At 37.5% G+C, this 12,993-nt stretch overlaps 1 protein-coding gene across 4 annotated transcripts in view; it reads left to right on the forward strand.

Moving 5' to 3' along the window:
- The window catches only part of DSE (dermatan sulfate epimerase), a 35,385-nt gene that overhangs the window by 14,960 nt on the left and 7,432 nt on the right, over positions 1-12,993 (forward strand). For all 4 annotated transcript variants that reach the window (XM_030267776.4, XM_072926791.1, XM_041715131.2 and 1 more), the window contains one exon: positions 10,146-10,399. In XM_030267776.4, coding sequence (XP_030123636.2) covers positions 10,146-10,399 — 254 coding nt within the window. The remainder of the gene's footprint in view (positions 1-10,145; positions 10,400-12,993) is intronic.

The following is a 12,993-nucleotide window of genomic DNA, read 5'->3' on the forward strand; positions in this document are numbered from 1 at the left end:
TGGGCCATCACTGGAATTATGCTGTATTTGAGCCAGCATAACTTGGGATCTATATCCTCCTGATGGGCATGATTGAAAGGCCATTATAGTGTTTGGGTTCCCTTGCACTAAGTATTAAAATGGTGAGTGCCACAGACGTACATGAGCTAGAGCAAAAGAAGCGATGGGAGACAGAAGTGACACACAGGCCTGCATGTCACAGAAGAGAGGACGTGGGATTTAGGAAGAAAAATATCATCTCAACAGTGGTGGTAATTTCCAAAATCTCCCACTGAAGCATAGCAATACAAAGCTTCAGTCTTAGCTCTGGAGACAGTGTGGAGACAGTTTCTCTTGGCACACTGACAGAGGGATATAGCTTACAGAGGTGAATCCAAGGATGTGTGACCATCTCCAATAGGAGACAGACTGCTCCAAAGTCAGCTCCTTCCTCCTTAGTTTCATTGTTCACACTCTTTCTTAACTTGTTTTGGGAAGGCTATAGTTACATGGCCATCTGTTTTAATGAAATTAGAAAGAGGGGGAAGCATTATTTTGAGTAGGAGGACTTGTTTGTGTCTGGTTTTTTTCGTTTCCTACATCTTACTCTCTGTCTCAACCTTATTTAAGTTCCTTATGTCCTGTGATTCCTGCCCTGGATTAATTGTGGTTGTTCTGTCCCTTGTTATAATGCTCTCCTTTGTCCCAGTTGACCAGATACCAATCAGAACCAAGCAGATATCCCATTTCCACTTGGCTTTGATGTTATTTACTTGCCTCCAACTACTGTTTTTTTCTCAAGCAAGTATCTTGCATTACCTTGGTGAAAGAGAAACCATGCTTTTCCTGTCTTTCCCTTCTGGTGTAGACATCCCATTCAGAAATCAATCAAGTTTGATCAGGATTTACTGCTTTGAAAAAGGAGTGGCTGCAATATGCTTAGTAATAGTGGAAGAGCAGGAGAAAGTTTTAAACATAGGTGATAGAGCTGGGCTAAGCTGCCCTTTGTATAACCTCCAGCTGGCCAGCTCCTCAAATGCTGTGGCAGAAACATGAATCTGGTTTCCATTTTTGTTTCCCCCCTGAGAATTTATGTCTCAATGCTGTCAGCATGGAGTTTATGCTATAGCCCCATCAGTGGTGGCAGTAAAACAGATCTCTCTCCCTTGTCCAGCAGTGGTTTTCAGAAAAGTAGTAATGTGACATCTCTGAGACATGTACTGCACTGTCTGGCTTTGCTCAAATAGGCTGGGTTAGCAGTCTGAAGGACTGGGCAGACAGATTATATAAATCTGTTTTTCCTAAGAAACTCAATTTAAAAGTACCAGAAAATGTTACTGCATGTACTTCACTTAGGATAAGACTAGGAGAATAAACATGATAAACAGGAGTTGTGGCTGTTATGTGAGCTGTTTTAGCAGTGTCAGAGTGGTGGAATTTTTTCTCCAGTCTATCTAGGCATGTTTGGATTTCCTCAGACTTTGGGAAAATACCATTCTGGATGATATATTATAATTATTGTCCTTATTAAATAATTTGAGGGCACATGTGTTCTGATCAGGAGGGGGAAAAGAAGGAGCAGTCTTGATGTTGCCTGACTTTGGAGCCTTGCATGTTAGGAGAGTCATCTGCCATAACTCTTAATATCATCAGAAAAGAGGGCTTTTCCAAAGAGGTATCCATAAAGTAAGAAAAATGGGCCTCTCCTTAGACCTCCTCAGTAATGTAGGTTTCAAGAGTGACATGTACATTTTCTGGAAAAATATCATTTTTATCACTGACAGATTCATCAACATGTTGGAAAGTTAAATCTGGCATTGGCAGTTTAATTCTTTCAGCAGTATAATCTGGATTTCTTTTGACTTCTGCTGTCATGGCATTGGCTCTAAAATAGTTTTAGAATTAAAAAAAAAAAAAATTAATTAATTCTCTCTAGATTTTGTGGCAATGTTAAGTAAAATTTAAGCCTTACCAGAAAACAAAAGTGTATGTTTTTAGCCTCTGCAGTAGCTGAATAAAAGAAATATGGTTTAAATTGTCACTGGTTATTTGTTTCAGAATTCTAGGAGATTAAGGAGACTGACATTTTAAATTTCTTCTTTACATTAGTGGAATCCTCAACAGTACAAATATCCCAGGATACAATTATGAGAAAGTTGACTGGTAATTGATATATACATGGAAGGGGCATGTAATTAAGAACTCTGGTCCTTTCTCATCTATTAGTCATTTTATGTCATTTAATAAAGTACACCCATAACTGAGTTCCCATTTGTGTCAGCTAACAGAGGTTGAGTCATTTGTCATAACAACCCATGTGGATAGGCATGCTGCTCATTAGCAGAGCATCCCTAATGGCTACATCCCGGAGTAGGTTTACATTTTAAAATAAACAGAGCGGCACTGGGTAACAGCTAACTATAACAATCACCCAAAATAATATGGGAACTACACTGTTGTGGTGACTAGCAACAGCAAACAAACGTGAAATAATATTTTAGTTTAAATAGATGAGCATTAATGGTTTTGCTTGTAAAAATTAAAAGCTGGTATTAAATAAACCCGTCGGGTTAGATATCTAGATACTTTCTAAAATCTTACAGGAAGTTTGTCCTTATATTTGAACCATAATACCTTTTTTTAGAGGGAACAGAGGATATTGATGTGTTTTCTGGCATTTTATCTCTGACTGGCCCCTAGAGCACTCCCCACAAGAAGGGTGTTTTGGCTAAGAAGATCTGTGCTCGTGATTCTTTCCATATGCCTCTGGCTCATCCCCTTCCCGCACTGAGTGGAATGATGTAATCAGAGTCACACATTGTGCAGAAATAACAGTTCAGTCAGATTCTCTGGTTTGGACAAAGCAGCGAAAAACTTTCTTTCCTAAGCCCACCTTACAAACAAATGCCTTGAAAGTTCACAAATTCTGCACCCTTTTGTAGCAAGAGAGATATTCCAATTTGCAGTAGCCAGAAACATTTCTGTGGGTTTGTTTTTGGGCTTTTTTGCACATACTTGATGCTCCATTTTTAAAGACAGGTATGTTTACCAATGTACAGTAAGGTGTGGGATTTAACAGCGGCTCTGTTGGTTTCACAGGGCAGATAATTACTCTTGAGCACATGCAGATATTCCAAGGAAATAGCAGCAACTAAGGAGAAACTAACAGGAGGCTTTGGGATAACAAATCTGTGATCTTTCTGCTGCTTTCTTATAAACTAGCAATCATGTTGCCTTCTATTAGTCACTTCTGTTATTAAAAAGCACTGGATCATCTATATAGGACCCTTGCTGCTAGTATGCAGATAGTGCTAGATGTTGAACAGTACAGATTACAAGGTAAAAATAGATATGTGTAAATAATTAAACATGTGGATAATAATTTAACTAAAATTCATATATGCCAAGTTGAAATAAAGCAAGTCTCTGTGCTGACACCAGAAATTTATAACATCTGTTTGACTCCCAATAATCAACTAACAATCACATTCAAAGAAAACTTAGGGGAGCTTTGTAAGACTGTGGAATAAAAGTTAGTATAAAAGAAGCTTGGAGGATATGCACTCTCCTACAGAGAGGAAGAAAAAAGGAAGGGTAGGAGAATGAATTTGATATCTGGAATATATGTTATGTTAGTAAGTGAAATATCAAACCCTTATGCTGTTTTTATCTTCTTCATATGTAGTGTTTAAAAATAGAAGTTGTGCATATCTATCACATTAAATAGCTAGCTGAATTTTGGAGAGCTTCTTTAATATCTAAATTGATATGGAAGATAAATTGGTGCTGACGTTCTGTGGTAGCTACTGTGACCTCACTTTGTGGTATGACTGGTAAAAAAATTTGCTAAAACAAGGGCTAGAGGCAATCTCCTAAAACATAACATAATTAAATTTCTGTGTCTGCTTAATATGACACTGAGAACAACTAAAACAGAGTCAGTTCTAGTTTATTTGTGTCAACACAGAAGCGTCATAAAAGCAGACCCTTTGTGAGAAGGACTCTCTTGTGATCAAAACCAAAAAAGAGAAGATCTGAAACAAGATTTAGAAGCATCAGAATGATGATCATAGACCTATGAGAAAACAGAGGGAAAGAGGTTAAAAAGTAGATTTTCCTTTCCTCTCCATAGCACCTAAGCAGTGCAACTCTATTTTTATAGTAAGCTCTTTAAACGTCTGTCTATATGTTGCCTTTTTCCCCCATACTGACATTAATGTAGCCTTTTACATTTAACCACTCCTTTGCCTTTTTTCCTGTCAACCGAGCCGCAATGAACATAGGCATGTGAGATTGGCTGCTGCTGAAACATGACTGGTAAAGTTTTTCAAGTATGTTTTTTATTTTTAACTCTTTTGTTTTTGCAAAGGATCAAGCATGAAGGTTGGGCACATAATGGGGTTTTTGCTTTGGCAGCCAACCAGAAAAATGTGGGAAGGGTAAAAGCTGAGAAGGTGGGTTTTTTACAGAGTCTTCTTTTTTCTTCCCAAATGTACAATCGTAAAGCATTACTCCAGTTATTAAGAAAATATTCTGCTGGATTAAAAAAAAAACTTTGTTTTGGAGACTTCGTAAAAAAAAAATTTAAGATTTGGTCTGGTTTATAAAATAAATTTTGGTGGTCTCATTCCCTTTGAAAGGTGTTCTTGATAGGCATGCTTTGTCTAGCCACGGAAGAATATTTCTCTTTCTTGTGTGGTGGGAGGTTTAAAACTGAATCTTCTTCCCTCAGAAGTGGGTCAGGACAATAGCAGGAGTGCCAAGGCATTGCCCTTGTCATTGGGAAGACTGCAAAATTGCACAAGCAATCAAGAGGTCACTTGGCCCCATTGCCGGCCTCATTTGCACCCACACTTGACATTTTGTGTGCATTAAACTCAACCATGGTCATAGCTGGCAACCATATCTAAGGTAGACGGCATCGAAATGCACTGCAGGGCTGTCTTAGAACTAATTTTCACCTCTAAGCCATTAGAAGAGAGTTCTCACTCACTTCCTTTGCATGCGCTTAGCGAGATTGAGAATTTCAGTACTGAGGAGCTAGTACTGGCATCCTTCCTTCAATCTCATCCTCCAGGAGTTATTCTGCAGTGATTTGTCATGGGAAAGTTTTGAGCATTAAAAATCAGAATGTGGATTACTTGTGTAATGCATGTGTCAGGAGATGCTTAATTCTTCATTTTGCATGCTCTGATACCATGTTAGTTGTTGACCTAGAAGCGAAAATTCAGATCTCACACTGCTTAGAAGGGTATTCTATATCTCATATTAAAAAGGGTATTTTACTATTTACTTCAATTTGTTTTTAAGGACTGGATACACAGTAAAGGAAAGATGAGTCTAAACATTCCACATGATCAAGGAACTCACTTGAGCAGCAGAGTTTGATTTAAATTCTGCCTTGAACTGGCCAGACAGTGGTTTTTTTCCCTCTTGGCTTGTATTTCTGAGGGAAATGCTAATAGAATCATAGAAACAGAATTGTTTGCATTGGAAAGGACATTAGAGATCCTCCAGTTCCAAAATCCCTGCTCTGGGCAGGGACACCTTGGGCTAGACAAGGTTGCTGAAAGCCCCATCCAGCCAAGCCTTGAACACTTCCAGGTTTATGGCATCCACAACTTCTCTGGGCAACCTGTGCCAGTGCCTCACCACCCTCACAGTCAAGAGTTTCTTCATAACTCTCAATCTCTTTTTTTTACTTATAACCTTTCCCCCATGTCTTATCATCATCTGCCCATGCAAAACCCCTCTTTTTTATATGTCCCCCTTTAGGTACTAGGAGGTTTCTTTAGACTTCCAGGCTGAACAACCCCATCTCTCTCAACTTGTCTGCATAGGAGAGGTGCTCCAGCCATCTGAGCTTCCTCTGGACTTGCTCTAGCCAGGTCCATGTCCTTCTTATGTTGAGGATCCCAGAGGAGCTTGCAGCACTCCTGGTGGGGTCTCACCAGGGCTGAGTAGAGGAGCAGAATCCCCTCCCTCGCCCTGCTGGCCATGCTGCTTGTGATAAGCCCAGAACATTTGGCTTCCTGGGCTGCAGGTGCACATCAATGGGTCATGTCCAGCTTTTCATCCACCTAAACCACAAAATCCACCTTTGTAGGGCTGTTCTCAGTGAGTTCTTTTCCCACTCATGTCTGCCCCAACCCAGGTGACCCTGCTTTCAGTAAGGAAGTAGTTACTTGGTAGTGAATAGTGAGAAATTAAAGAACCAGATTTCTACTGAGAGGATAGGCAGTAGTAGCATCTGGAATGTTGTCAGGAAATTGAGAGGTTGTAGTGATCTTGGCTTTGTTGGTGATAGTAATTTTTACTTTCCATCCAAAATTTTATGCAAATGGTATATTTATTTAGGGCTTGGAATTACATTTAATGAAGGTGCTCTATATACATAGAACAAATGCAATTGCATATATGATGGTTCTTGATGCCATCAATTGCTCAGTGGAAAACAGGGTCTTGATCCCCCTCTTCATATTCATTGTTCATTGCAGAAGGTGACAAATCTAAAACAGATAAACCACATCGCACCATGCTAAAATTCTCAGCACATGTAGGAAAACCATACTACTTATCCATAATTCCAGCCTTACCCATGGTCTCTTTATTTCTCCAGTTTCTTCATGGAGGATTTATATCAAACTCTAAATGTTTAAGATAAAGTAACAAAAATATTTTATAGGACAAAGATGAACAAAACTTTAAAGAATTCCCCAGGCATGTATTTATCCTGTGCCATTCACAGGATTTGTCCAGACAGCAGATTTTTGTGCAGAACAATGCATATGGCTTTGGATGTTTATGGAGTTTGATCATGAAGTAGCAAACCTGTTCAGCACTTTTTGCTCTTTCAAAATCTTCTCAAGTTTCCAGATAGGCATCTCTTCCAAATATACCTATACCTACAGATATAGGTATATAAGTGCAAAAAAGTACTCTAGGGGTGCCTTTATCTTTTAGAATTTAAAATATATTTTAGAATTTTTAAACAGTTGCCTTTGCTCATATGTCTGTTCAAGTTGCCAAGTTCATACATCTGCTACTAAGTAGTTGTTCTGTAAAAAAGAACCCATTATAGATATTTTTACTTACTTTGTGTTTGTTTGTTTGCTTTTGTTACATCTGATACCTTTAAAGGCTGACAAGGCTAATGCAGCCTTGAGGTAGAGGTTACTTGCTGTCGTCAGACACAGTTAATTGTGAAGCTGAAGTTCATACTCTCTGATGTTCAGTTTTAGTCTTGAGTGGCTTAGAAAATAGCTTATGGTGCAGGGTGAAGTGTGGGCTTGTTTTTACCTATCTTTGTATAAATACATACCGCTTTTCTTAGTAGTTAATAATTGGCCCTGGAAACATTTTTTTTACTTACGTTCAGTGCATGCCTGTGGATCTGTGCTTTTGCCCAGTTTATCAGCCAGGCTATTTACCAAGTCTGACACTGGGAGATGTATTTGAAAAATGAGAACATAATTTAGATTCAAAACCATGTAATGCTTGCTACTTGATCATTCTTGTGAATCATATTCCACATGTTTGGTGTACATTGCTTGGTTCCCCTGAAACTAAGTTAAGGGGGGTAGCACTGATTTATAGCAACTAAAGAGTTGTTTCTTCAGAAGAGCTTCACCTTAAGAACAGATGGTAACTGTGGGTTTGTGTGTTTAGAAATTGGGATCTTTAAATCATCATCTCTAATTTTCTCTAGTACTTGTGTGAATCTCTTCTGTGAAATTTTGTACAAGGCTTAACTGTAGAGAAGTGCAACTTGGGGGCAGTTATGACAAAATTTCATGTCTAACCCAAGCTGGGTAGCTGTGTCAGTATGTATGATAAGGGTGCCTAACATAAGGGTTTTTACACTGAAAGCCTGTGGGGGTTGTTTTGGTTTTGTTGGGCTTTTTTTGTTTTGGTTTGGTTTGGTTTTTATTTTCCTGAAGATATCAGGAGCCTAAATGCAGTTAGAACTTCTCAATTTATCCCCTCCCATGTAGAAGACTGCTTTCTATTTTGTCAGAAGCAGTGCCATGGAGACTACTATATTCTCTTACACTGTAGAATTTAATGTGGTATTCTGTTAGAAACTAACCATAAAGTTAGCATACATTTTAACAGTGAATGTTACAATAAATCAGTTCCACTGGCAAATTCCATTTTAAATTTAGTCAGGTAAAGATCAGGTTTAAGCAGAATAGGTTTAGCAGAATTTAATTAGGAGCTTGTGTGTTGTTAAAAGGATACTGAACTTTGAATTAAATATTTTAAATTAGCTCAAATTCTTTCACTGTACTTTTCTTCCACCCTAATGTATAGTTTAGCCTCAAAGTCTTTGTAATTGTTCCAAGCAGATGCCTTTAAAGTGGAATTTCCTGTACCTATTTGAACTCTGATTTCTGAATAAGCAAAGGTTTAATGAAACTAAAAATACTTTGGAAATTAGAATCCATGATATAGCTGATCAAAGGAATTTTCCTGTGCCAAAGGATTCCTTACAGGAATCATGCTGCCAGAGTGTTGCATATAATTGGCATAGAATGTAACTTTAGTTTTATGTATAGGATCAACAAATGCATCTCCCAGTGTCAGACTTGGTAAATTTTAATAGTTATTTCAATTATAAGGAAAGATGAAGAAGCAGAAAGAGAGAATTAATTGAGATTGACAAATAACCAGATAACTCAGACTGATGTATTTAATTTAAATCTGTGAGACAAAAATTTCATTAAAAAAAAAGAAAAAAGAATGTTTAACTTTACTGCAAGCAGAAGATGGAATCAAAGCTGAAAGAAGGTGAACAGTTAAAACTGTTGGAAATTCAGCTGATCAAAAAGCATACAGTTTCCTTACATGAGAGTGTGAATGTGCCAAACTTGAGTTCTTCCAATGATTTAAATATGCTGAAATAAAAATTAAAGGTCTTTTTTTTTTACTTGCACATGATGTCTTTTACCAGCACTGCAGTGCCTTAGGCTGATGGTCATAATTTCTACATGCCATATTAATGCATTTGGAATGCCAATAAATGCTTCTGTAGCAGATTTTTTTCATTTTATCTTGCTCTTTGGGGATTTTTTTTTTCTCATCTGTTCACACTGCTCCTTATACAAATGAAGATGAAATCATATTTGTCAAGTCATAAAGTAGCTGAAACTGGAATGTGTGTGCCTTCAGGAGCACACCAACATTTCTACTGATTGCAGTAAGACACTCATGTCAACAATTTAAATTCATTTCTGTAATAAAAAATATATTGCAAAAAAAGTGAAAGAGGAGAACATAAAAGCCTGAAAGCAACTGATGATTTTTCAGTTTATAAAAGTTTACTTTCACTGTGTATTCCTTCACATTTTTATTTCTGTAGAACCATTGTCTGGAAGTACTGCAAGTACTGCAAAACTAAAGTCATTGATACACAATATATGCCTGATTTAAGAGGAATATTTGCTCCATACTGTCTATATTATAAATTTTCATGGTAAAAATTTACTATTTTGCTAAGTTCAGTGTAATCATTGGACACAAGGCAGTAGTTCCTAGAAAATAGTTTTTGAGTATTGACAGCATTTTACCTTTTTTCTATCTTATCATTAAAAAAACCCAGTCTTTATTAAGAATGTTAGTTCGAGCTGTACTAAAACTAAGCTTCCTCTACTTCTGTCGTTGAGTGCATTTGAGACATGAAAAAACATTACAGTGAGTTGTTTTATTATACTTGCATCAAAGACAGCTTTAGTCTCATAGGCACCATTTATCATCAATTGACTCATTTGGAAAAGGAAAAAGATTTGTTACAGGAGGTTGGAGGAGTATAAACCATTGCATATTACTTTATCACAAAAATTATATTAATCTTACTTTAAATGAATAGATTCCATTTCTGTACAACCAATATTCTGCCTATTTTTCTCCTAGCAAAACCCAGAATATTTCAAATATTTTTTCTATTATTTAGCAACTTAATCTTTCTAATAAAGTTTTTGAGCTCTGAAGATTAATGTTGTCCATACTTAGGATGGGAAAAAATAGCTTAGAGACTTTGTAAGTAGCTTACTACTGTGTTAATCATCTAACTTTGGAGACTTTAGGTCATATACATATCACAGTACAGTAAGGGGGAAAACTAAGTAGATGAAACTCAATTAATTGCTGTCTTTATTTATTGACAGGTTAGTGAAGGATGCCCCCTGGGATGAAGTCCCTCTTGCTCACTCCTTGGTTGGTTTTGCCACTGCTTATGACTTCTTGTACAGCTACCTTAGCAAGATTCAACAGGAGAGATTTCTTGAAGTAATTGCCAATGCCTCGGGATACATGTACGAAACATCATACAGACGTGGATGGGGCTTCCAGTACCTTCACAACCACCAGCCTACCAACTGTGTGGCCCTGCTGGCTGGAAGCCTGGTTCTGATGAATCAAGGTATGTGTTAAGCCATAGAAATGTTTTTTCTGAAGTATATCAAGTCAAATCAGCCACTTATGTAGCAAAGTTCAGGATTTGATAAAAATGCCTCTTACTGTAAGCCAGTATTGGGTTTACTCTTTTGCTGCTTAGTATAATTTAATTTACTGAATAGAACAAAAGTCTGTGGGCAGATGTACAAGACATGATGTGTATATAACTTCAGTTTGCTAAGTGATTCTGAAATTATTACCCCACAGTTTATAAGAGTTAAAAATCCCCTTGTGTGCAGTTTGTCCATTCCCGATTCATGGACAGTGTCTTTCAGAGTAGACTATCAATGTAGAATGTTGCACTTGGTCTCCTTACACAAAGCCTTGTGAAAGTCAGCAGTCAGAAATGTCCAGTGCTCTGACCTAAGAGCCAGACAACAGGATAACCTGGAATTTCATCCAAGACTTCTGTTCTGTCACCTAGGGGAGCTGCAAAAGTATAACTTTATCAAGTTACAAGTCCCACAGCTTAGGACCTCTCTTCCCAACAGCCTTTTCCATGGAGATAAGCAATGCTGTACTTTTTTCCCTTTGAACTTTGCCATTGCACCCCCACAACCAACATTTGTGCCTGGTTTCCTCTCCTTCTTTGCTTTGGGGATAGAAAACCATCCTTCCCATTTCCAAGGTGAATGCCCTGACCAGTAGCTTTTGCCTGCTCTGTCGAGGGGCTGTCCCTGTCCTGCTGGACAATGCAAGTCACAGAGTGAGAGAGAGAAAACAGATGAGCAATCTTGACATTAAATCCCAGCGGTACTTCAGCTGAGAGATGGAAGTCACGGAGCCAGCTCCTACTTTCATAGGAATTAATCCGTAATTAATTTCATAAGAATTCATCAGGTGATTATTTTATATGTGCTAGAAGTACTTTGAAAACATGATTCCCAATGGAATTGCTTACACACTGCAAGTCAAGGAAATCTAGTTTCTGGATGCTGATGGTGTTGCCGAGCTGCTCAGCCCTGCCAAACAGAGGCACATTTGTGCATCACTGGAGTTTTCAAGTGCCCAAAGAAATGTGACAAAAACTGTGGCACCCGCTGGCTTTAGAAGGTCATTTTTTGCTAAGTGCTTGTCAAAACAAACACACTGAATAATGTGTATATGTTGAAAAGCATCAAGAGCATGTGTGGAAGTTATTCCCTATCCTCCTGTCTTGCCTTCCACAAATTGAAGACTCAAGCCATGTTTATTCAGCGGGTTTGCTAAATTTCATATAATTCCAGCTTTCCCTAAGCCCTTGTTGGTGCAGAAAGCTGGAAGTTTGCAAGATGATTCTGCTTTTCATTAAGGTACAGACCATAAGTATGCCATGTGAAAAACAATGAAAACATCACAAAGCTGGGCAATATTTTTTTTTCACTAAATTGATGGTGTTTGGGGGGAGGAGGAAGAAAAAAAGTAGGAAACTAATGAATTCTTGAGCAATTTGAAAGTAGTAGTAATATTTCAAATGAAAATAGGTCAAAATAGACTGTATATTTCTAAATTAAAATGCTATTGTTTTGATATAAAGAAACTTCATTTTTTTAAAATAGCAACTTAAATGAGGTTTTTCTGTTAGTCTAAAATGAAAAAAAAACCCAAACTGTAATTCCAATATGAATGAAAATAATCTGAAGGAGAAAAAAACGCAAGGGAGAAAAGGGATGAGCATGTTATGCTTCTGTATCAGATACATAGCAATTGCAAATAGTGTATCCCAGTGTAGACCTTTCTCACAGAAGGTTTAAATTCCAACTAGTAAGTTTAAACACAATTCAGCTATTGAAGCTTGTAGAGTCTAAACAGCCAATTTAAAAGAATGTAAATGTTGCCAAAGAAATGAAAAATGAAGCTAATTTAAGTTAATTCTAGGCATGTGTGTATGGTGAAGTTTTTGCACTTAAACACTCAGATGTTCAAAATAGGAACTTGTGTAAGGCCTTGATAGATATAGATAGCTGGCTTATATACTTCTAAATTTAGGTGAGATTTTTTTTCTGGTTTGTCATGTAGCCTGACAGGGTGTTGAGTCTTTTAATTTTTTTATTTCAATGTATTATTATCCTTTTAGTGTACTACAAGTGTAGTGTTATAGCACAGATATACCCGAAGTAAAGAGAACATTAATGCATTACAATGATAAAGGCACTGTGCTGAACCATGGCAAATAACATTCTTGAGGCAGTCATAGCTTCCCTTTTATGTCACAAGGGAAAACAGGAGTGGAAACATTCAGGATTTTATTCTGACATACCACTGTGCTGCCAGCTCCATGAACAGTAACTAAAGAGTGTCTTAATAGCTATGAGTGAAGTGAAAGTAAGTAGCGCCACTGTTGCTCAGACCTTCCCCATCACAGTTTCCTCTTCAGCCAGGCATTTAAAGTACATTTAAAGTGATAGACTCAGGTTGTCTGTTTTGCTTAGACACTGTGGGTTTTTGGGGTGGTTTTTTTGGGTTTTTTTGTTTGTTTGTTTGTTTGGTTTTGGTTTTTTGGGGTTTTTTTGGGGTTTTTTTTTTGTCTCTGTTAACTGAGCAGGATTTGGCAGCCTTGACTGGTAGGATGCCTGAGTT

The sequence above is a fragment of the Taeniopygia guttata genome, chromosome 3, assembly GCF_048771995.1.
Source record: "Taeniopygia guttata chromosome 3, bTaeGut7.mat, whole genome shotgun sequence".
NCBI classification, from domain to species: Eukaryota; Metazoa; Chordata; class Aves; order Passeriformes; family Estrildidae; genus Taeniopygia; species Taeniopygia guttata.